The sequence below is a fragment of the Camarhynchus parvulus genome, chromosome 1A (assembly GCF_901933205.1).
Source record: "Camarhynchus parvulus chromosome 1A, STF_HiC, whole genome shotgun sequence".
In the NCBI taxonomy this organism is placed as follows: Eukaryota; Metazoa; Chordata; class Aves; order Passeriformes; family Thraupidae; genus Camarhynchus; species Camarhynchus parvulus.
The window spans coordinates 13,409,828-13,433,821 of record NC_044586.1 but is presented as its reverse complement, the minus strand read 5'-3'; the positions used below and the strand labels follow the sequence as shown (position 1 = coordinate 13,433,821).

At 43.0% G+C, this 23,994-nt stretch overlaps 1 protein-coding gene across 1 annotated transcript in view; it reads left to right on the top strand.

Annotated features, from left to right (window-relative positions):
* The first annotated feature begins 12,001 nt into the window (after window positions 1-12,001).
* Window positions 12,002-23,994, top strand: part of TMEM178B (transmembrane protein 178B) — a 224,341-nt gene continuing 212,348 nt past the window's right edge. Inside the window, exons 1-2 of the mRNA XM_030959587.1 lie at window positions 12,002-12,215; window positions 12,574-14,054. Coding sequence (XP_030815447.1) covers window positions 13,673-14,054 — 382 coding nt within the window. The 5' untranslated portion in view covers window positions 12,002-12,215; window positions 12,574-13,672. The remainder of the gene's footprint in view (window positions 12,216-12,573; window positions 14,055-23,994) is intronic.

Genomic DNA, 23,994 nt, shown 5'->3' with positions numbered 1-23,994 from the left:
TGCATCAGTTCAATCTCATTCCTCCTCATCAATGAAAATATTTTACTTACATGTTACCCGCACTCTGAAAACTGGCATACAGACCACTGGAAAACATCTTCCTCTTTCCCTCAAAATATTTTTGCTGCCTATACTTGCAGGCTCCAGCATGGCCTGTTTGGTGTGGTGGAAGCACCAACATGAAAAGGTCTGCATTAGTTAAATATTTCTGCCTTTTTGCTCAGTTGTTTCTCCTGTCTGCCATTCCTGTTATTATTATTAAATCAAAGTAAAAGTGTGCACTTACAAGAGCCTATTTATGTCACTGTAGCACTGTTGTTGCTGTGGTTATGAAGAGAATTGCTTGCAGAGCACCCAGCTAGGGTTAGCGTGCCAGTGAGGCAGTGTACAGACACTCAGCATGGAAAATCAGGGTCACATCCATCAACAAAACAACAGCTCAACACATCTGCAAATTTGCAGAGACAGAGAATGATCTGGTTTGCAATCCATGGACCCAAAAATTCTTGCTCACCTTATCTGGGACTCTGTGTCTCCCTGTATTCTGCCAGGGAGTATAAACTCAACATCCCCACCCCGAGGTCTTCCCAGTCCAAATGAGACTTGGCATGCTGAGGGAATGGAAGGATGCAGCAGAGACTGACTACAGGAATGGGTGGGTTTGTGATGAGCTCGATTCGATGGACATGCTGTTAGATCCTCCTGAGCTTTTTGTTGCAAGCAGAGCAAAGTGTTTGGACTTGTTAGCAATTATTAACAAGAAAATCGGTGGGAGATGGGTGAGTGAAAAAGCTGAAAACCCTAGAAAGGAGTTAAAGGAGAGTGACATGGGGTAGAAGACAACATGGGCATTCTCTGTACAGTGACTGTTGTGGAGGAAAAAATGAAGGGAGAGGAGAGACATTCATGCAACAGATGCAAAGCAGCCAAAAAAAAGAAGAAGAGACCTCATGATAAAGTACAATAAAGACCCTTTTACAAATAGTTGGCAGTAATTTTGTCTGGAGTTATATTTTTTGATCAATAGTGATCTGTTTATCTAGTTAATTCATCATGTGTATGTATTTTATTTATAACTGAAAGACAGCTTTAAGGCAAAATTTTGACAAAATGCAACACTTGATCCATTGTTTGTTCTGAGAATGCATAGTTATACCCAGAAAGGAAAAAAGATCATGGTGACAGTTTGCTCATTGTTGCTTGTTTATTGACATTTAGAGGAAAGCAGAGTCTGAACTTGTAGCATTTGATTTTGGAAATGAGGCATTTGAGCAGTATCTGTATGACAAAGTGATCAACTTCACTCCTAAGTCTTATGCTTAGAGCTACAGTGCTGTAACATGATCTCTAACATTTTCTTGCTATAAATACTGACATAAGGGAACAAAATCATCTAAGTAGAAGGACCCTCTGAGCATTTGGTAGAACTGCATTGGCTACATTAGAAATTATTTGTTTTTCATTATGTGTTCATGATTAATTGTCAAACTTTAACTGTATTTTGTTGCACAGTGATTTGTGCTGAGCCACAGAGACATCTGAATTTCAAATCCCCCCAGAGAGGATGTGTAGTGTTAAGAGACTGACAGACTCTGGGTGGGCATTTGAAGGATATTTTGACTTTAAAGTAACTCATCAAACTAATGCCAGAGTGGAATCCACAAAGATGTCACTATTAAGTACTGCTGCTCCAGCTATCCAACACTGTGAACACTTGGAGGGAGATGCAGCAGAAGAGGAAAACAGAAATTATTTTTCAAAGCCAGTTGGCATTTTGAGTTTATTGCTTTCCCCAACAGCCAGGCTGTCGAGGCAGGCTTCCCTCCCCCTGGGGAAAGAGAGCCAGTGCCTTTGTCTCTTGTGCAGTGCCCTCGGAGCGATGCCTGGAATGATATTGGCAGTTCTGCAGGAGAGCTGCAACACAGCCATCTCTAATGGGAGATGAGCTGTCCAGCATAGCAGGCACTGCACAAGGCTGAACAGGCAAAGGATGCTGAGGATCTCCACACACTTCTGTGTTTGTCATTCAGACTGACTAATCTGGAGACCAACAATATGTCAGCATAAACGGTCAGTGATAGATTTCAATGAAGTACTTGAGACTGAAGAGAGGGGATATTTCTTAGCGGTTAGGTGAAGGGTTTGGGAATGGGAATTGTTGAATCTTAGGGGTTTTTTTGCAGCTCGATTGCTAACTCACCAAGTGACCTTGAGCAAGTTAATTAACCTATCTGCCATTTCATCCCTCTGTAAACTGGGGAAAAAAATGCCTGCTTCAGAAATGGGTTGTGAAGATTAATTGATTCTTAGAAAATGCTTCAGCTTCCCCTTGTGGAAAACATACTAGAGAAGCGTTGTTGTTACTTTACCAACAACATGCACAAAAAACTTTTAAAGGCAACAGTAACAAAGACACATCTTTTTTGGCTGGAACGGAGGATTGCAGAGGGGAGGAAAAAAAAGGAAACATATTAAAATGACAGAATCAGCAAAAGAGAAGAAATAATGGAGACATCTGGCTCACCGCTGATAAAAGCTTTGTAGTTTCTCTTCCATCATTCCTTGCAACACTCATCTGAAAGGACATCCACCAAGGCTTTCAAATGGGGTCAAAAAGCTGTTCATCTCTAATTCTGTTTGACCAAGTGTGAAAACAGAGTGAATAAAAATGTTCCAGCAATAGAATTTTCAGGAATAAATCAATCTCTTAAACATAAAATCCAAGGAGATTAGTTGGGTCTGTTTGAGTTCACATTTCTGTTTCTTCAAGCTGAACTCTTTTCAAGACACTGTCTTAGATCTAGACCTCTTGGGTTTGTGAGCTGGTGATTGCCCTTAGTTTCAGCAGACTTTGATTTTGTATATCTCTGTATATAGTTTGTATAACTATGTATTTTGTATATAGTTGACCTCTATGGTGCATTTCAATACAGATTTCTCTCCATGTTTTCCTGGTTTAGGTCTCTTCTTGCCTTTGGATATCTTGACCAGTGCTGATCACAGGATACCTCGTTAGGTCTTTGGGAGCACTCTGGATAGCCACTCTGGCTGCCTTGATTTCTGAGTCAGCAGATTTTCCCAAGATCTGGCTGGGCTCCCAGGTACCCAGTGGTGCTCTTTGTAGACCTAAACATCATTGATCAACCTTTCTCCCCCACAGAGTCTTTTGAAGGCAGAGTTATGGAAACAGATAATAGTTTTGGTTTTAGTTTGGAGTTCTTCTTTAGTTTGCAGTCCTGGTGGGTGATATGAGGCTGCTGTTAGTTTTGTAACCAGAGCTGCTCTCTGGTTTAGAATTTGCCTGTCTAGAGAATCATAATCAATCCTGCATGCACTTCTCAGCCTCAGTTGCTTCAGCCTGTAAGAAGCATTCTACAGAGGCTTTTTTTGGTTCAGTTCTTTCTCTCTGACCTTGCTAGTACCCAGGCTGAGTAAGTCGTGCTCCTACACATGCTTTCTGGACATTTGTTCCCTTTTTCCTGAGAAAAATTCCTTCTTCAGATTTTATTTCCATGAGCCCCAAATTTCAGGTTTCTTTCTTTTTTTTTTTTTTTTTTTTTGTCCTTGGGAAATTTTGTTTCTTAGTCCTGGAAACATTATTTTTCTGGGAACAAATAAATTCTTACAGACCAGTTTCTTTATCGTGGACAATCAGAGTATGGTCACTGAAGCTTGGTACTCCCCATGGTTTCTTTTTTGGTGGGTACTTACAGGAGGCCATTGCAGCAAAGGGGAATAAATGCCTGTCTTTCATGGCCCAGCAGTTCTCACTGGAACAACTTCAGAGTACGAGGTGTAATTGTGATATTGCAGTTCTGAAGCATGAGGTAGGGAAATGAACTGCACAAATAGAGGAACTCTGAAGAACCAACTACTTTATTTTGATGCAAATATACTCGGTGATAATAAATGAAGAGAGGTAAATGCAAAACTGTTGAAGATGGCAGCATGCTTGTGTCTAAATAGAGTTTATCATCCTAGATGTCTGCTGCTTTTACAGCAGCACACAATGTATTTTTATATACCTTTTTAAAAAAAAATATTTAAATGAAACTACTCTGCTGGGATTTCAAAGTCTAATAGAATAGATGAAGACTGAAGCCTTGCTTCTGAGTATTGTTCCAAAATGAAGGAGCGCTTTTAGAGAATATAATTTTTCCAAGCAGGTGCTGGTTTTTGTTTTGCTTACTGGTTTTCTCTCCAGTTTCTTCTGTGATGTCTTCTTATGATCTATGAATTCTGATTTTTAATTAATTGTTGCTCTTCTTTTGTGACTAAAAGAAGCAATGAATTTAATTAATAGCTGAGAGCCAATCGCAGATGTGATACACTCACTATGAAACACCACATTGTCCATCTACAAAGGCTGTGGCGCTGTCTTTCACTGCATTAGCTCACAAAACACTGCTGGTAGAAACCATGTCCAAAAATCTCTCTGGGAATGAACAATGTATTCTGAAATCTGTCAGAAGTTTAGGGAAGGTTGCACAGTGTGACTTGCCAGGTCAAGCAAACTAGCAGTACTGCAGATGCTCCTTTACATCAGGCTGCCTGTATGAACTACATATTGATGCAGTAGAGAAAAAACAGAATTAATCAGGCTTTAATATATTGAAGATCAGTGTGTTAGATGTACCTTTAAGAATAAAAGCACTTCTTACCAAATATGCTTATTTTTGGCAGACAGAGGTCTGAGCTTTTGCTCTCAGTCAGTACTCTTTGGCCCTAATATTCATCTCTGCCATCCTGGATTCATCTTGCTATTTCTATGAGAGTCACAAGATCTATGAATTTTAATGAAGTGATATCTCCTGTTTTCAGCTGAGCCCAATGGTGGTGATGTTGAGAGCCATCTTGCTTTCGTAGCTGGCTTTAGGCAGCAAGTGACCTTGCTGTACAACTCCTGCATTCAGAGCAATGTCACCTTCCTCACTGCAGCAGGCAAGGGGATTTTCCTGCAGCAGGATTTTGGGTGGGAGCCTGAGCTCGATGTATCCAAAAGGTAAACAGGGGGCAGCAGAGATGGGCTTGAAGGAAGCAGCAGTCCTCATAGCAAGGCTTTTGGGGAAACAGGTCTGTTGGTGTGGAAGCCTGTCCAGCTCAGAGGAGAAGGAGCTGTAGAATATGAAGATATTGACTGCCAAGCTGGTGAGACAGTAAGCAGGACACAGAGTGGCTGCTGTGATCTCAGAGAGCAGCAGATTGGAGCTGAATCTCTGCTTGTGAAACCTGGGAGGGGCTAAGATCTGTTTTCTGTTGTAGGGACATGAATTTGAAAGACCCTTGAAGGCTAAATATTGCCCTTGTGTTTTAGTCTCCCAGCAGAACTTTCTCTTTCAATAAGAGGCTTAAACCTGTGAAGCTTAGGCCTTTTCTTTTTCTTTAAACCTTTCTTGTTTCTCCTCTGTTATTGGAAGCACTTGAGTGTTTACCCAGGACTCAAGAGACCTGGATGGCTTTCCTGAGTATTTGACTTTAGAACTCAACATGTCAAACACGGCATGATCTACATTTAGTGTTGGAACCCAGGACATCCCTCTGGCTGCTCTGGATGGCTCGAGCCCCTGGCAAGGAGCTCAGAGACCTTGGCATGAAGCCAAATACACCTGTGCCTTTGATTTTAACCCATGGAGAAAATGACCAACTTTCTGTGAAGATTTACAAGCCATAAGAGTTTAAGTAGAATGACAGTTAGTTTGTCACAAGGTAGAAAAGTAGAATTTTGGGGGTTTTAGAATGGGGGTTCAGAAGCCAAGATGGAGGGATTTGGGTGTGCCTTGTCCTTCCTCTTTCTTCTTCTTAGCCTCCATCTTCTGCTGTGATGGTGGCACTTTTGGATTGGTTTAGAGTAGAAACACACTGTCTAACATAGGTGATAGGTATTGGAAAGTAATTGTAAATAATGCACACATAGTTTTTAGTATAAAAAGATAACACCACCTCTGGGGCGGTCAGAGTGCCTCGGACTGACCTGCCAGACAGACCTCTGCAGGTCAGAAAAAGAATGTTATAGATAACAGAGGATAAACAACCTTGAAAACCACAGCTGAGGAATCCTGACTCATTCTTCAATCTCAGGGCTGGGAAAAAGAGACTTTCCAACATCTCAGGGTCATCTCAACCACAGAAACTCCAAGAATTTAGATCCTACCACCTGGCTTGTGGAGGGATAGAATGTAAAAAAATAAAGATAGTGCAGAAGGCAATCTCACCCCTGAGGAGTTGCAGCTGTACTAATTACCAAAGATTAGGGACAGGCCTGCCCTTAACAGGCCACAGCTGTGTCCAATGAGGATGAGTGCTATAAAGGAGTGGGTGAGCTGGGTGAGAAGGGAGTTGGAGTTTGTTGGTTGTGCTGTGAAGAAGGAGTCAGTGCTGTGAGGAGATGCCCATGAGAAATCACTGAGAAGGTATGGGACTTATGCAATAAGATGACAACACTGGCTGAAAGCACTAAAGCTGCTGGCACTGCCTTCAGAGGTGAAGCAGTATCTCCCAAGTCCTTCTGCAGTATAGCACAGTGCCCACGGACACTCAGGCTGTGTGGAGGCAGTGCAGAGGTTCAGGGATAATGTTTTCAGCAGGCTGAGTTTGCCCACCTGGGCTTGTTTTCAGTGCCTCATAGCTCTGCTAAACTCCAGCTGCTTGGGCTGACATTTCCCAAGCATAATGTCCACACTGGGCAGTCTGGGTAAAAGTTTTGTTTAAAATAGATCATCCTTGTTGTGCCTGAGCTTTTAAGCATTCCTGGAGATGTTCTCATGAGGAGCAGTGGTTATCATACATAGCCATGTCCACAGTGCAGCCTTAGGTTGTTAACAGTGATGTGGTTTTGACAGTTGACAGCTAAATAATGAAGAGTAAGTTTTAACAGGAGAAAGCAATTTCAGTGGAAAGCCAACAGCATTTTGTTTTGTCTTTGAAAAAACTACATTATACTGTGGTTCTTTCTATCTGTGCACTGTCTTTTATTGGTTTCTGTGTGAGGCCATTTAGTGTCGGCCATTCCCTCTGCTTTATTGAAATATATGATATAGGACTTCTCACCTACCTGTCCTCTTGCCTTCTGCCCAGCAATTCATTTTGCTTCATCCAAAACCGAATCTGTTCTTTTGATGGTACATTTCATTCAGCTCCTGACCCCTGATCAATTCTGCCTCAGCTCCTGTGTGCTTCCCCTGTTCATCACAGCCTCAGGTCAGTGAATGAAGACTCTAAGAAAACACCAGAATAAATATTGCCTGTGGGCTGCCATTCACTTGTGACTTGTGGTCATGAGGTAAAATCCTTGATCACATCCTGCTTTCTGCCCAGATTCTGTTTTCATTCGTGGTAGGTGTCAGATGAACCAGGACTCTGCAATCCTGAGATGGTGGCTGTTTGGTGGACAGTTTGGAGGCTGAGTAGGGAGCCTAGCAGATGAGGACAGGCAGGAAAAATCATGGTCACAGGCATTTGAATTGAAATTGAAAACTGGATTTTGTTTCACCCTTTGTGAAATGTGCTGTTGTGAAGCTTGGTGACTCAAAAAATTATGTTCTTCCCAGCTTCTGTGCATGTGGTCCCCATTTTCTGTGTGTCCACTTTCAGTCACCCATGACTGATTTGTGGAAATACTGCCCACTGTGCCTAGAGCAAAAGGGGCTGGGAGCTGTTCTCTGAGGAAGGAAGGTGCTAAGTACTCTGGAAATTTAAGTTCTAAGTTCCTTTAATAGAGTACCCAAAATACACTGACATGTTTGAAAATACTGCCTTTTATCTCTGTCCCTCAGCAGGGAGCAGTGAAGATAAGTTCCTTGATGTTTGTAAAAAGCCCCCAGCCCTCCAACACTACAATTAGAGCACCACTATAGAAAAGCCCATGAGGAAATTAATCATTCTGTATGCAATGCAAGATCTGGATGCTCTGCAATAAATAGTACATGCACCACACATTGGATGATAAGGATAGGAGAAAATTTGAATAGTGTTCATTAAGTGAGCAACATTCATCCTTTGCACTGTAAAAAATGGGAGACCCATGGAAACAAAATTGTATTATTAAAGATTTTATCATAGTGTGTTTGTATGCTGGGCAAATTAATGCTCCTTGGGTGACTGGGTGATTTTAAATCTGGCATTCACTAACTTGCTTAACTTTGCTATCCAAATGCTATTTTTTAAATTTTGTTTTTTGGGAAAGAAAAACTAATCTCATTGGGGAGCTGCCAATGAGGAGGGCAGAGGACATCCAGCTAGGTGCTGTTGTGCACAGCTAGATATCAGTGTGTGCACAGCTACATGAGTGTGTAGACAGCTGTGTGCCTCTTCTCTGTGCGTATGTGTGGCTAGCCCCTGTTTATGCAGCTGGCTGATGCTTCCCTTTGAAAACTCTTTTTCTATTAAAAAAAATAAATAGAAGGGACATTGACAACTGGTTAATGTCTGGGGTTTTGATTACAAACTTTTATATGGTGTTTTGTTGTTCAGATATTCCTTTATAGAGCCTCTGTTTGATTCTGAGTCACCTAAACATCCCAAATCTGTTTGAATGATGGGTCAAGTGTTGTGGGAGTTGTCATCAGATGCTTTTATGGTAGCATCTTTTATGGCTGTGTTATTAGAAGGGCTGACATGCTGAGGATTCACGGAGACCAGTCTTCAAGGTGCACTGGAATGATAAAAAATATTAGTAGACATAATTTGTTATATCTGTGTTTGGTTTGATTCCTGTCTTGTGTTTGAAATCCTGTAATTAGGGCAGTAGACTGCCTCCAGAGCCAGTACTGCTTCAGGTAATGCAACACTAGGACGAGTTCCTTTGACTTCAGTAGGTGATTTTTTACAAGGAATGAGGGCTGGAGCCCATGTAAATTAAACATCCCCTCTGGGGCGCTGAAGAGCAGGGAAATACTGAGGGTCATCTCTCCCTGTTGAATAACTGAATTCGAAGTATAGATCCCTGGGAATGGGCAGCACCTTGATTTGCTCGATCCCCTCCCCCACTAGATGGCACTGAATTCTTTTTCTTTAAACGGGAAAAAAAAAAAAAAAGACGAAGGAAGAAAAATATGGTGGAGGTCATCTTGATGTAGAAAAGACCCCCAAAAACCGAACCAAAAGACCCCTCAAAAATCGGTTGTGCATTTGCTCTGTCCTTTCCCCTCCTAGCCCCCACCTCTGTGTACCTTTGTGCAGGCGCTGGCTTTGCTTTTGTGTCTGGAGCTCTCTGGAGAGGCGCGGGGCGCTGGAGGATGCTCGGGAGGGCGGGAGGATGCTGGGCGGGCATGGGGAGCAGGGCTCCGTGCGCAGGGAGCTCCAGCACAGGGCTGGGCACAGGGAATCGCCCCTGCTCGGACTCACCGGGCTGCGCTCCGCTGTCCCGTGCCTTCAGACACGGTTTCCTGTGCTCGCCGGCTCTCTCCGTGCATCACTGAAATCGTAACCCGCAGAAAGGAAAGCCTCAGCTCTCATTCCGTCGCTGAAACTGCATTTTCAGCCCCTGATTCATTTAAGAGCCGTGAATTAGCTCCCTGTGTTGAGATGTCCTTAATTCCCTGTCGGGAGCGGTTTCCATGTGGCGTGCCCAAGTGTGCGTGGAGGGGTTGTGGGGTTTTTTATTTATTTATTTTTAAATGTCTTTCTCCCAGCTTACATTCATCGACAAGGATTGGTTTTTTTCCCCCTGTGCTGAGGCGGGGGTGGGGTGGGAGGAAGAAAATTTAATAATGATCTGTTTGTGCTGAAAAGGAGATGTCTGTAACAATCCTGGCTAGAGACATAGGGAAGGCTCCTAATGCCTGCAGCAAGCAACATTCTCCCCTCCTGAAAAAAGGGAATACTGATGAGGATGATGAAGGGGAAAAATGTTTAATTCTGAGAGTTAAAGAGGAGCTAAAATCCAACAATTTCTTTTACAGTTATATGCTTAAGGTGACTTGTAGACTGCATCTGATAAAGCTACAAATGCAAGCAAAAAAAAAAAAAAGGCATAGAAACTGCCAGTAAAATGCCTTTTCAGAGAAAAAGATAAAACCTGGAACTGAATGTCAATTTTTGGCTTTCAAACCCAGGCTTAAGAGTGAGAAGAGGGAACAAGTCTGGCATCTCCAGGTACAAAAGTCCTCCCGCCCCAAACTGTCTTGCTGTCTTGGAAAACCTGGCACCTGGACCTCCCTGGGTCCGACCAAGTCTTGGCTCTTTGGGCTGTACTCCTAATGTTTAACAAGAAGGAAATGTCTTGTGTGTGATTCCATTATATGATTTTTCCCATCCTCTCACATATCTTTGGCCAGCATCATGAGGAAAAACCAGTTCTAGTGGCTGGATCCTCCATTCTGCTCACAGTCCCAGTCTTCCAGTTCTGTCTAAAGTGGATGTTTAGACAAAAAACGGGTTTGTTTTCCAGTTCAATCTAAATAGAGAATAAACATAGCAGGCAGGGTCTTGTGCTTGAACAGGAAATCCAACAATCAGCCAAAAAATATGGTTGGTAAAATTAGGCCTGTTCCCTGTTCTCATCCTTCAGCTTGGGACTTGATGCTAAAAATTGACAAAGAAATTCCAGGTGCATTTTCATCTCTGTGTGGGTGTGATACAAGAAACCTCAATGTTCGTCATCTCCTTATAGGAGCTTTTTGGCCACAAAACTCTAAATTTAATCTCTGAACAGACAACAAGTATGGCTGCTCCAGGCCCACTGTAACATCTAATTCTTTTTATCTACTGACATGTAGTTACTTGAAAAATCCAGTTATAGAAGTGGATCCATCTGTGCTAAACTATTTTTAAAAAAACCTGAGATCCTTAAATATTGCCTGTTATTATTAACAACAAAGAGAAGTTACTGCTAAAAAATTAAACTAGTTCCTTTTTCCAGTAAAACTCTTAAATTTACCTAGATCTTTCCAGATGAAGTGAATATTCATAACACAACACTGAAATTTTGCAGTACATCTGGTTCAGTAGATGCAGGTGATTATAACCTTTATGGTTTGGATGACTGACTTTTCTTAGTTTCATAATCCTGCAAGGTGGTTAGAGAATACAGTACATTTCACACCAAAAATGGTTTAATGGCACAGATACTCTTCCATAGCTGCAATCCCAGTTGATATGGACCCTGGTTTTGCCAGGTAAAATGGGAGATACTTTGATTTTTTTCTATAATACAATTTGGTTTGGTGCTAAAAATAGTTATGATCCAGCCATATGGGTTAATTTTTTCCTGATGTAGCTGTATTCCACAAGACAATCCAGGTATGTATTTCTGATACACAAAGAGCTACCACATCTGCTCTCTCCACTGGAGCAAATATAATTTGTGTGGCTAGAGTTAAAAGCTAGCAAAATCCCAGGGCTCTCCTCTTGGGGTCACCAGCCCCAGAAAGGCTGTGTTTATTTTCAATTCAGATGGCACAGCTTGGGGTTCAGGGGCCAAAAGCTGGTAGGATCCAGCATGGATGTAGATTTTTGCAGCATACATCTGTGGGGAGGCAGTGGGCTGTGGACTTTTTGGTGCAGTAGGAGCAACTGCATTGTTTGCCTTTCACGCTGTGGAGCCAGTGGGACCCAAATAGTGGTTGAAGCGCACTTGGTTCCTCTGTCAACTGCAGGATGCTGTGGCACTCACAGGTCAGGATATGCCAGCACCCAGCCCTTTTTGGTGCAAGGGAAATGACCATGAGTATTTCTTTTTTAAACAGTGCATTTCAGAGTCTGGAGGCCTCAGCTTTCCGGATCACACACAAGGTCTAGAATCCAGGATTTCTTTCAAGCTCATTCTCTCTACTATGTAGCAGGTTGGGATTTTTTTTTTGGCGCAGTGAGAAACAGCTCCACTTGTTTTGGATTTGGTTGACATGATGTAAGGGCTTGTGATCAAGAATGATCAGGATCCAGTTAAATCCAGGTTTTACATTTTCCCCTCTTAAGAGAGTAAGGCTTCGACATTTCCTGCCTGGGAAGTGGTGCAGTTTATCTTTAAGGAGGATAGAGAAATAAGAAATGAGTCTCACGTTGCATGGGTGACATCACTGGCTTTTGGCTCAGCGCTCTGTATGCTCGGTCTGTAGGCTTCGGCCAAGGCTGCAGGGCTCTGTGTTTGAACAAGGAAAAATTCCCAGGTGTACAGAAGATTGGATTTGCTATTATTTGGGTTAAAAACGGTGAAATGAGATTTCTAAAGCTTGGGGACTCCAGCTCGCCTTCTGTTGCACTTGATCTCTACAAGATGGGTGAGTTATTCCCATTAAAGAGAAAGGGAGTGAAAATTTAAGGAGAGAAAAAAATATGTCTGAATATATAACTACTGATGCCGGGGATGCGATCCATACAAAGCTGCTGAGCTAAAAAATCTCAGCTCCGACGAGGAGATCGGGCCATATGGCAGAGAAATGGTGCAGCCCTAAAGCTGTTGACAACAGTTAGGGGCAGCTTTCCTCTCCCCGTGTAAGGTGTGTAGCTCCCCCCCACCTCCGCCCCTCCGCCCCGGTTTGTTTTGGTTCGGTTTCCCCCGACCTCCCTCCCTCCCTCCCTCCCCGTTCCTCAGCATCCTCTCCGCCAGCCGTAGCCCTGCCTGCCTTCATCTTGCAGATGGCTAACGTGCCGCCGTGTTAGGAAAACTGTGCACAACACATCCCAGCGCCGGGGACGGAGGAAGCGTTGCAGCTGCCGGCGGAAGGGGGGGCAGCAGCGTGTGTGAGTGTGGAAGGAGGCAGGATGCCGGGGCCCAGGGCAGCCCCCCGCGCTGCCTAGCGGGCCGGCGGCGGCTCCTGCCGGGCTGCGGCTGCTCCGCCGCCCCTGCCCGGCCCGGAGCCGGGGCTGCCCGAGCGCTGCCCGCGGAAGGAAGGCAGAGCCGCGTTCGCCTGCCTGGATGACAGCGCCTACGACAAAAGCGGGAGAGTGAATGGCAAGGCTGGCAGAGAGAAGCCGAGGTGTCTCCGAAGCCAAGATGCCAGCGGCTGTCAGCGAAGTCTGCTGAGGGAGAGAGCCGAGCGTGCCCGCGTTCCCAGAGGCAGCCGGGCAGGGGATGCTTTGACCACGATTTCAAACAGCAGCAGCGGCGGCGGCAGCAACAACAACAACAGATTGCTCCCCCCCTCTCGCTCCCTCCCTTCCGACCCCGCTTTAAACCCAAGCAAGTGACCGACCGTCCAGACGATGATGCTCTTGCTGAGCCCCTGACAAAGAAAAAGCGAGTCACCCATTCCTGACATCGGGACAACTGGCTGCTTGCAAGTGGGAGATGTCAGGCTGTTGAACTTTTCTGTCCTGTGATGTTGCTGTAGTGATCTGAAGCCATCCCTTCTGGATTTCTGAGGGGGCCAGATTGAACGAGATTAATGGACTGATCAGCCATCAGGTCTCTTCAGGGGGATTCATCCCTTCAGGCCCTGCCTCTGGGGTGCTCGCGGTGAGGGGGTCGCTGGTGAAAGGCTCTGTTTCTCCTCACCAGGTCTCCTCTGCAGAGGAGAAGAGGCAGATGAGACTCCAAGACTGCCTCCAGGGCAGAACTTTGTAGTGCTCTCAGCATCCCTCTGCAGCGTGGATGTGAGCCACGGGAGTTGGGGATGTTTGAGGCAGTCTGTGCCAAGTGACACCCAGCAGCTGCTCCGGTGCTTTTTGCGTGCTCTCACCCCCAGCGGTTTTGCCTGTTGTGAAGATGTCCATGGTGTTTCTGTGAAGCTGAGGCATGGCTGCTGGAAGGTTACTGCTCTATGCTGGCCTCTCTTTAGCTCTGTGTGCCCTTGGCATGCTGGCTGTGGCAATCTGCTCTGACCATTGGTATGAAACTGATGCCAGGAAGCACAGAGAGAGGTGCAAGAGCATCACCACTAAGAGAAATGATCCTGGCTTCATTTATAACTCCAACAACAACCTGCCTCTCAGGGCCAGCAGGTCTAGGTTGGACCGCTGGGAAGGGAAACTCCTCTTGGCAAGAAACAGGAGGCAGATCTTTGCTATGAGCGCAGTCGACGAGTGCAACAGACAGTACAACTCCACCAACATGGGGCTCTGGAGGAAATGCCACCGACAAGGATTTGACCAGGAGCTGGAGGAGCTGATTGCCAAAGGTAGGGCTGCTTTTTTTACCGGATGAACGTGCCAAGCTCTCCTGAGATGAGCAGGGGCTGAGCAGAGCCATTTGGGCTCACAGATGGGAGCTGGCGTCTCTAGACAAGTGCCTCTCCTTGCAATGGGTGAACTGGCCTGGCTGGGCACTGCTTCCAGAAGCACTGCCAGGGCAATTTCCCACAGGATCTCTACTCCTGGGGTTTGGGAGCAAGAAGGGAATGAGGGTGAGAACACACATGCCCCAGAATATCTTTTTCATGCCTCTCTCTCTAATCTGGATGTAGTCTTCCCATCACCATGGTATCAGATAATTTCCACACACAAATAAGAAGCATTCGTAAAGGAGACCCTGTTGCTTTTTTTTTTTCCAGTTTGTTTGACCCTGGTGGCTTGGGCAAGGTACATAATATTTTATTAGAGGCTACATATGTCTGTGTTTCATTGCTGCCTTTCTAAATGCCCCATCCATCCTGAAATACACCATTTGCAGTGCTCACATGTAGGCTTTTTCTATCCTCAAATGGAGAGTAAACAAAGAGAAATGCTAAAGAACAGGAGGAGACCCAGATTGCTGTTTACACTGAGCTGCGCTTTGGAATATTTTCAATATCTACAAAACATTAGATGAATTTATTAGAAAGGAATAATTTTCTCTTGGGGTGGAGGTGCATCTGTTTGCCTGTAGCATTTTTGTGTTATTTTTTTCTAGTCTTTTGGTCCTTTGTCTTAATTGTTCCCTCAGGGTAGTGGTTCAAGGTGATGGTCATTTTGCCCCAAATGTTTCTTTGATCTGAACTATAGGAAGGGGCCACATGCATAAACCCCTACCTAAATAGAAGATGCATGTTTTTGCAGGATGGTGAGGGTTTCAGTAAAGGATGATGGCATCTTTGCTACCCACAGCATGGTTACTCTGTACTACGAAATAACGTTTCCCTCCCATGGTTCTTCTGTTGCAATCAGAAGATTCCCCATTGGTTTATTTCCGTTGTAGCAAAATCATTGCTTCTCACACAGTGCCATCTTCCAAAATACTTGTCTTCCAAGAGTGTTCTCTATCCCAAACTCTCTCGATAGCCTTCATTAATTCCCTCCTCAGACATTACAAGTGGAATTATTGCTTAAAGCTACTTATTCAGGAGGGGTGTTCTCCCATGTTTGCCCATGAACATGTTTTGTTCCACATGTTTTATGGGTGAGCACTGGATGTGAGTAACATGGTAGAAACTTGAACCAAACCAGTCCAAGCAGGTGGTGTACCTGGATCACTGCTTGGGATCCTGCCTGTGTTTCTAGGGACCCTTCATATCCAGCTGCTGTTTAACAACTCCTAGGAAACAGATTGGTGTCTTCAGCCCCATTTGTAAGGGGCAGGTGGACATGTCAGCTGCCTGTCAGCACCCAGACACCCTGCTGCTGGTTTCAGTGCCAAGGGAATGATTCCTGTTCTCCATCTAGGTGAGGATGGTGTGTGCTGGGCTGGCCGTGGTGAGCTGGATTGCTCTGCCACGTGTGCTCGCTGTGCTCGGGGCATAAACAAATTCAACCTTGACAGCGGGCAAACATGTCAACAGAGCTCACCTTTGCAAATGGAGTTGTGGTTATTAGAGAAGATTTTTCAGCTTGAAATAAGTGAGACTCTTTCCTCTTTCTCCACCTGCCTTGTCCTGGGAGCAGGAATGTCCATTTCTCCTGCCAGAAACAGCTGAAATTCTGTGGCACAGGGTTATGTGTAATGGCAGCTCTGCTAAGTGTTACCCACAGGGAGAATGTGACAAAGCAAGATGAGGTGGGTGCATGCAGGAGAAGGTGGTCTTTGAAAGATCTTGCTGTAGTCTGCTTGGGTTCATGTATGTGGGAATGAGTGTGTGGAGCAAACTAATCTAAACACACAGCACCCAGCTGGTAGCCAGGGGCTTCCTGGGCCCAGGTGCAGTGAGTGTCCCTGCACGCACACCCCTGTGTAGTGTGGCTGCAGATGGCCCGGGAGCCACTTGGCAAAGTCACTGCCCCAGGTCAGATGTGAAACTTGTGCACATAAAGAAGCTGTGTGCAAATATCTGGGTGTGTCACTCCTTGCCTGCTCTAAGCGTTTTCTGATACACTTCTAACAAACTTCGTTGTAGGATGAGAGAAGTGTTCAAGGAGGGAGACTCCTAACATTAAACAGCAGCATTTTAGTTCATTTGCTGGCCTTTCTGGGGTGAGGATCTCTGTGCTATAGCTCTCAGCCATGAGGAAGAGTCACCCATAAATGCTATAGAGGTATAGCACATACATATATATATGCATGCTTTGGCACCTCTAGACTGAAACACACAAGAAGCAAGTGTAATGGCAATTCAATAAAATAAAGCGTTTGACTTGCTCAGAAATACAAATGGAGGTGTTTCCTTTTTGATCCTCACTTATGTGATGAAAGTCAAGTAAGTGTTACTGTTGTCCAGTGTTGAGAAGAGCTGTGAGCTCAAAACAAGGCAGGTATTCCAGGTGCATACCAGCAGGATATATCATGAAGGTAAAAACTAAAAGTAGTTTTCACTTCCATGACAGATCCTTTTTTGGCAGTTAGGAGTTGCAGGGATGGGTGTGTGGACAGAGGATGGCATGTGCAGGTGTGAGGGGTTGCAGATATTCCCTGTGTGTAGTGTTCAAATAACCTGACTGGGGCACATATCCTTGCACAGATGAAATCACTCTCTGTGAGATCCAGGGCAAATACCTTATAAAAGAGGATGGACATGCAGCTTTAACTCTTATTCCTCTGTTAATTTAATGTAATACACCTATTCCAGAAGTGGATAAACTAATGCAGGTTCTGGCCCCAAATATGGTGTGTGATGTTACATATAATTGAATGTAAATTTTATTATGTGTTTTAGTTTTTTTTATTTGCTTTTAAAGCTGGACAGGATCTGTGATCCATTTAGTTTAAAACAGATCCTACATTTTTCCCTAGGCAAAACTTGCAGTATTGAGAATGGTCTATTGAGATTTGTCTATCAAAGTATAACAAAAAATGGTCATTAAGAGCCTAACTAGCTTTGCAAATACCCTGCAGTTATTCTGCTTATGAACTCTGCTGAAATTAATACAAGCTATAGGCAATGGCTTGTGGCAGGATCCGGAGCTGTGGTACTTGGCAATATTCTGATACCAGTGATTTTAAAAACCAGTTCTGTCCTTGAATAAGTTGGGTCACTTCTGTAATTGTATTCTGTATTTATTAATTGTTACTTTCTGAGAAATAAATCAAGACCTTTATGTTGGATTTTGCTAGAAAAGCTGGAGATCTGTTGCTTCAGGTTTCTTATATATGGGTATAATTGATAGCAATCCATATACAAAATAGTTGGTCCTATTTTTATTTCTTCTCTACTCTTTTTTTGTATTTCCATAGAACCCATGTGCATGTTTTAAACTAATACAATTAGGTAACTAGGCAGTGAATTAAAATAGATTGTCACAAGTAAGAAAAACTCAGGGAGAGGCAGACTAGCATGAGACCAAAGACTTGAGGAGTATTCTAAAGCTGCAACAAAATTAGGCAGTTCATTTCTTCGCTTTGATATGATAAAAACAATCAAATCAGAAACAACAGAAATTACAATCAGTAAAGAAATCATTGGACTTGAACATACAAACTGAGGTCTCAGTCTTGTTAACTTTTCCTCTGCTGAATAATCTATATTTCTGGGAATGGACTGCTTGGACTGAGGGAAAGCACTTTGATACGGAGGGACCAGTGAAAAAGAAAGAGCTAACAGAGCTGTTCCTCTGACTCTGCTTTCACATCTGATCCAGCCTTTCAGCATCTCAGGACCAGAGTTTCGCTCCTGATCCCTAAAGCCTTGCAGAGTCAGGAAATGTTGGCTCTGGGGTTGTTCAGCACAATATTCTAAAACCCTTCCCAATTCTCAGATGTTTCTCCAGTCTCCTTCACAGACTGAATATGCTTTGCTGCTGGAGGCCCCTTTGAGCACAGAGATCACCCTGTCCTCTCAGATTCGCTGTTTGCCTGTTTACCAGGGAGTTTCTAGCAAAAGCAGCAACCCCTCACTCAAGCAACAACTCTGAGTGAACCAACCAACTCCAGGACTAGGCAAGCAGAGAGCTGGAATGCAGGTGAGTGTCTAAGTGAAGGCAGAGTTTGTTCTGCTTTGGCAACCAGCAACTCACAACTCCTTGTACACAACTTGTAGTGAGCCAGAAAAAAAATGGGGAGCCACAGAGTCTGCCTGCATCCTGTGGCAGTGCTGCTCAGATGCTTTCCTGCAGTAGTTGAGAGGAAAACGAGAAAGGAAAAAAGGGAATTACATCATTTAATTATAAAGGTACAATAAAGTAGATGACGAAGTTGCACAATAACCAGAGTCTGTTACATTTAGACAATTACTACTCAGAGGACCTTTCATCTTGCCTTTGGAAGGCTGCCAGTTGAACCTGACTGGATGGGGCTCTGCTGCCTGCCATTGGAATCCAATTTTTATTTAAAAACCCCTAGAATTTACAATGACCTTATTACCTTCTTTCTTTTCTTCTTTGGAAGTCATAGTAAATCCTATTTTTAAAACATTTTACTGTGAGTATACTTAGCCCATGACACCACTGAAAAAAATCCCCAAACCCTAAGTAATTCCTGTGCAGCCTACCTCCACCTGAAATAATATGCAAGATTTCTGGGATGAAAGCATTCTCTGGTTTGGTTTGTCAGATGCAGGGCATAACTGAGGAAGAAAGGCTTAACAGGACTACTCCAGCCGTCACTAGGGATTATTTATACACAAATGGAAAGAGGCTACTGAGAGAGGCTACTTGCAGCTATATCTAGCTGCAAAGAGCAAAAAGATTTATTTTTGTAAAAATTGTTGCAATACCTTACAACGCTCTAGATTTGATTTTTAAAGTGCAATGGTTTTGACAGGTAAATTAGGACAGCCATTTTTTCATGTATCCTTTATACATTAAAGACTCAAATGCTTTGTGTAAAATATGTGCTTGAAATCCCAACTGTTTTCCAAATGGACTCATTAAAAAAGGGACTTTATTGAAGTCTGGATTCTGATCCTAGAGAAGTCAATAGTAAATGTTTTATTGAATATGGTGATGCAGCAAGTTCAGGCCTTTAGTGTTTTCTTTGAGGTTAAAATTGTCCATGGGTAGAAAGGCCAGTGCAAGGTCTGTGCTCCCTCCTGTCACAGCTGGAGTTTTGCTGGAGGCATCCACTGAAATTCAGGCAATAGACAGCACTGGAGTTGAATCTTAGGCTATCCAGGTACTCAGTTTTGCAGTTTTTGATGCTGAAATTATTCTTAGTCAGTTGATTTAAGACTGGAAGTCAAACAACTGAGAATACAGCAAAGCCATCCTCTTGCTCAGGAATTTTCTAAAATCCTTTAGTGGATGAAATCACCGGTTCATGTGTATGAATTCCAGCAGGATTTGGCCCATTATATCTTGAATAAGCAATTTCATATTTTAATTGCATCAAAATTAAATAGCAATTCATTAAAAAGTTTATTTGCCACAAGTAAGAAAAACCTGACACATCTGGGATATTTAGTTTGATAATAAATAACTGCTAAAAATACTAAGAACATATATGTAATTTAACAGAACAGCACCTGGTTTTGATCATGACTTTTTAAAGGGCAAATTTTAATCAAGCTATTGGCTTTCAAACAAGTTTGCCAGTGAAGACAAATGGAAATTTTGCCTGAGTAAAAATGACAGGATCATGCCCTTCTCAAGAGAAACTGATGTTTGCAGAGCTGCCTGCAGGACTGCATGCTTAATTCCTGTTCATTTAATTGAACATCCAAATCCTTTTGAGAAATCTCAGCATTTTTATCCTTTCTGCCTACTGCTAAAAATTTGCAAAAGCTGTGGAGGAAAGATTTAATATCAGTGTCGTTGTGTTCTATTCACTGTAAAAATAAAAATTTGAAAGATAATTTTACTTTAATAGAGATGAAATGGTGTGAACTATTTTGTCATCTCCTGCAATAAAAATCCATATTAATATTGCTTTTTCTCATTGAAAAAGTATTTCTGTGCATTTAGAAAAGCTTCAAGAGGGGAAGGAGTTCATTAACTATTGCAGAACCAGTAGGGAGAATGAGTTCACTAACTATTGCAGAACCTTTATAGATAAGAAGCCTTTCTGTTTGTAGGTTTAGCAGAAATAATGACAGTAACTTATAATGTGAGTTACTTAATGACTCATTGTTCACAAACTGCTGCTGGAACTCTTTACTACACATTTACCTCTTTAGGACCAAAAGAAATAAATGAGATGGTGTTTCTTAGTCTTTAAGGAAAGAATAAATAAATAATGTGGATTCTGGAATCCAAGTTCCCTTAACAGATCATTCAGAATAGAATCCACTTAAAAGAAAAGAATATAAACTAACACATTTTCCCTGCAGGAGAGAAATCAGAGTAAAAAAAATTGAAATTTATCCATTTTCTTTCTCATTAGGCCTTATTCTTTTATAAATAAATATTCAGAACTGCCCAGCTGAGCCTGCTGAAATCATAATCCTTTGTAGATAAGTACCAAAATAGATGAAAGAAAGGTAGTACTGCAGTTAGGGCAGGGGCTTACAAAGCCAGAATTCAGTCCAAGCTCTGCCATAGTCTTTCTTCATGACCTGAGGCAAAGGACTAAATCTCTCATACCTCAGCTCAGTCGCAGTATAATAGGGATTTCGTTCACTATTATTAATGCCAGTTCGCATTCTACCCTCAGATTTACGAGCCTTAATCATGGATCAGAAATCACAGATCAGAAAAATGTCCCTGGCCTTTTGACATGTGGCTGCACTTTAAATATTGGCAGTGAATGCAGCCTTATGAGAGAGTACAGAGAGACTACAAAGTAATTATGTTCAGCATGAGTGGTAGTGGCTTTAGAACACCAGGAGGCAAACCACATTCCTATGAGCACCACAAAATGTGGCATTCCTCCGCATGTACAGTTGTAAAGAAGGATCATGAATAAGAAGTGTGGATATTTACAGGATGGTCTTCCAAAGATTGGGGGGTGGCACCAGAAAAATCATAGGTTATGTCTGCTTGAAATATTAATAAGTAGGTGATGGGGATTGACCTCTTTGGTTGGCTGTAGGAAGAAGTTGACATTTCCTTAATGAAGACAAGTAGATTACACTAATGAGGTAGATATGGGGACAGCAGTCTACAGCTCCTAAGAGAAATGACGTGGTCAGAGTGATGTGTTAGGAAAGTTATATTTCTAGCAGCATCCTAAATGGGTACAGGGAGGGCAAGTTCACATTTGTAAAGGTCAGAAAAAGAAATATTGTTGTAATAAAGGCAGGAGGTGGTGAGAGCCTGGATGGTGAAAGATATGCAAACCTTAGACCATCCCCTGGATCTGTATCCATGGTGAGAGATATGAGATGAAAATGTTGCTCCCGTTCTGGACCAGAACAACAAGAAAAGTAATAGCATTGTCTGTGGTGATCTAGAGGGGAATTACTGAAGAGAGCATATAGTAAAGAGGGAAGAAGACCATTAGGAACTCTGTTTTAATTACAATTAGCTGAGTTTGTTATATGTGTGTCCATGAAGAAATATTAGAGATACTGTGGGTGTGGGCCTAGGAAGACAAGTCTGTGTTAGAGGAGTCAGATTGGGAATTTCTCCATGGAGATCAGAGTGGAATCTATGTTTGCACTTGAAATTATCAAGGAGTGAAATACAGAGAGAGAAAAAGAAAAAAGCCCCATGAACCCCAGCAGATCTGGGAGAACAAAAGTGTCTTCTGGAGGGCATGCAAAAGGAGCAGATTCAAAGGTGGTGCAGCAGAAGTCAGTAACACCATGGTAGCTCAAGAGAGACACTGCTTAAAGTTTAAACAGTGCAAGAGACTATTGCAGGTAGCCAGTGTGCTGCAGCAGCTGAGAACAAAGTATTCAGACTGTGCTGAAGATTGCCCAGTACATAAAGTTTAACAGTGGTTGCAAAAGAGAGGAAGCTGCAGTGAACTCCAGGCAACGTTTGTAGCTGGCATATTCAGAGAGGTTGGTGAGGAAGGGAAGAGAGGAAAAGACGTGGTATTTATAGGGGAAAATAAATGTTTTAAGATAAAAGAGTGTTTTAAAATGAGAATATTCTGAGAGGAAAGAGATTGAATGGTATTTGTGTTATGAGAGTAAAGAGGCAGAGGGGTGTGAGAGGTCAAGGCAAAGAGAGAGCAAGAGGGCAAGAGCAGCCATAAGGAAAGGCAGGATGTGGGGTAAGACTGGCTCAGTGGCAAATAAAAGAAAGGAAGAAAGCCACGTAGGAGGTTTTTCATCTGTAGGAGAGAAGAATGGGGAAGGACTTGTAGGAGGGCAAGAGGAAACAGAAGGCAAAGCTGCTGGAAGAGGAAGATCATGGTTTGTCATTTTCTCCTGGAAGAACCTGGTGAAATCCTGCCTGACAGCTGAAGTGGGGGCTGGAGGAGGCAGGAAGGTCTGAGGAATGATCCAAATGTGGCAAAGAGGTGATTGTGACTGTGAGTCTGAGATTTAACTGTGCTGAGCTGCAGTAGTAAGCGTAGGAAATGAGCGGAAGTAAATGGGGAAACAATGCTTTTATAGAGGAGAAAGGCAGGCAGGCAGAAGCATTCCCATTAGAGATGACCTGCTGTGTGAGACACAGCAAAGACCAGCTGGTATGGATCAGCTGGGATTTGGGGTACAGGCAGGTAGGGGAATGCAAGGCAGAAGGTCTGTGAATGAAAGAAAGCAGCATGGATAACATCTACAGGTGGAGAAAGGCAAGGAAAGATAAAGAGGGTGATAAAAGAATAAGGGCAGGCAAGAAGTCCTTGATGCTGATGATCTGAGGTGACAGAAAGGCCAAGGAAGCTTAGTGTGAAGAGGTGGCTGGTGCTTGTTGAAAGAGTCCAGGGGATTGCCCAGGTGGTGGAGGAGAAGGATGGGGGGAAATCACAGGGTTCAGGATGAAGCCCTGCCTTTTTTGGGACTGATTGGATCAAGCAGAGTTGGACACTGAACAGAAGATGCACTAAAACATCTGGCTTAGAGGGCAGAGAAGTCACTACCACTGACTCTTCTACAACTTGCTCTGCCTTCCACAGTTTATCCTGTGTAACCTTACAGAGGTGTAAGCATGGCTCTCCCCAACAGAGTTCAGCAAGTTTGTCCAGTGCTTGTAACAGCAGCGTCCCAGTCTCAGCTTGAACCTCAAAGAAGATAAATAAACATCAGGATGGTATTAATCCAGGATATTTTCCACAAAGTGGGGTGTGTGTATGTGTATGGAGAATGATATTTGCATAGCTGGGGGCTTTTAAGGAAAAGGAGTTTCAGGATGTCCTGTGTACACAGCAGTGTGGATCCTGTTAAAATATCCCACCAGATGGAGTGGAAGACATGGAGTGTCTCATTGTAGCCCTTACTTAATTCTGAGAAACTTCTGTTGGTTTTGAGTTTTAACAGCAGACATTTGAAAAAAGCTTCCTAAATGTATTTCTAGACTTTCTAATGGGATGAACTGTCATGCTGATTTTATTGGATAACAAAAGCTATTTGAAAAGATCTTTCTGCCTCAATATGAATGTATAATTCTTTCTCTGTCTGTGTCCCTATTAATCAGTGCCTATCTTTGAATATGCAAAAGAGCCTTTATAGTGTAGATACTTTTTTTTCTGCCTAATAGTCATTTAAAGATAGAAATATTATAACAGAAACAAACACAAACAGAAGAAACAGAAACTTTTTCAGATGTTACAGGTGTAGATTAGGGTCGCTAGAGCCATTTTGAAGAGGTGATGATTTATGGTAGCTGATGATCCAATTATATTGCTTTGTCTTAAGGACTTGAATGGCCCCGATTAAGAGAGTATCCAAATACTGTTCTTGATTTCTAAACATAAAGGAATTTGAAGAGTAGAATGGCCCCTGTTTT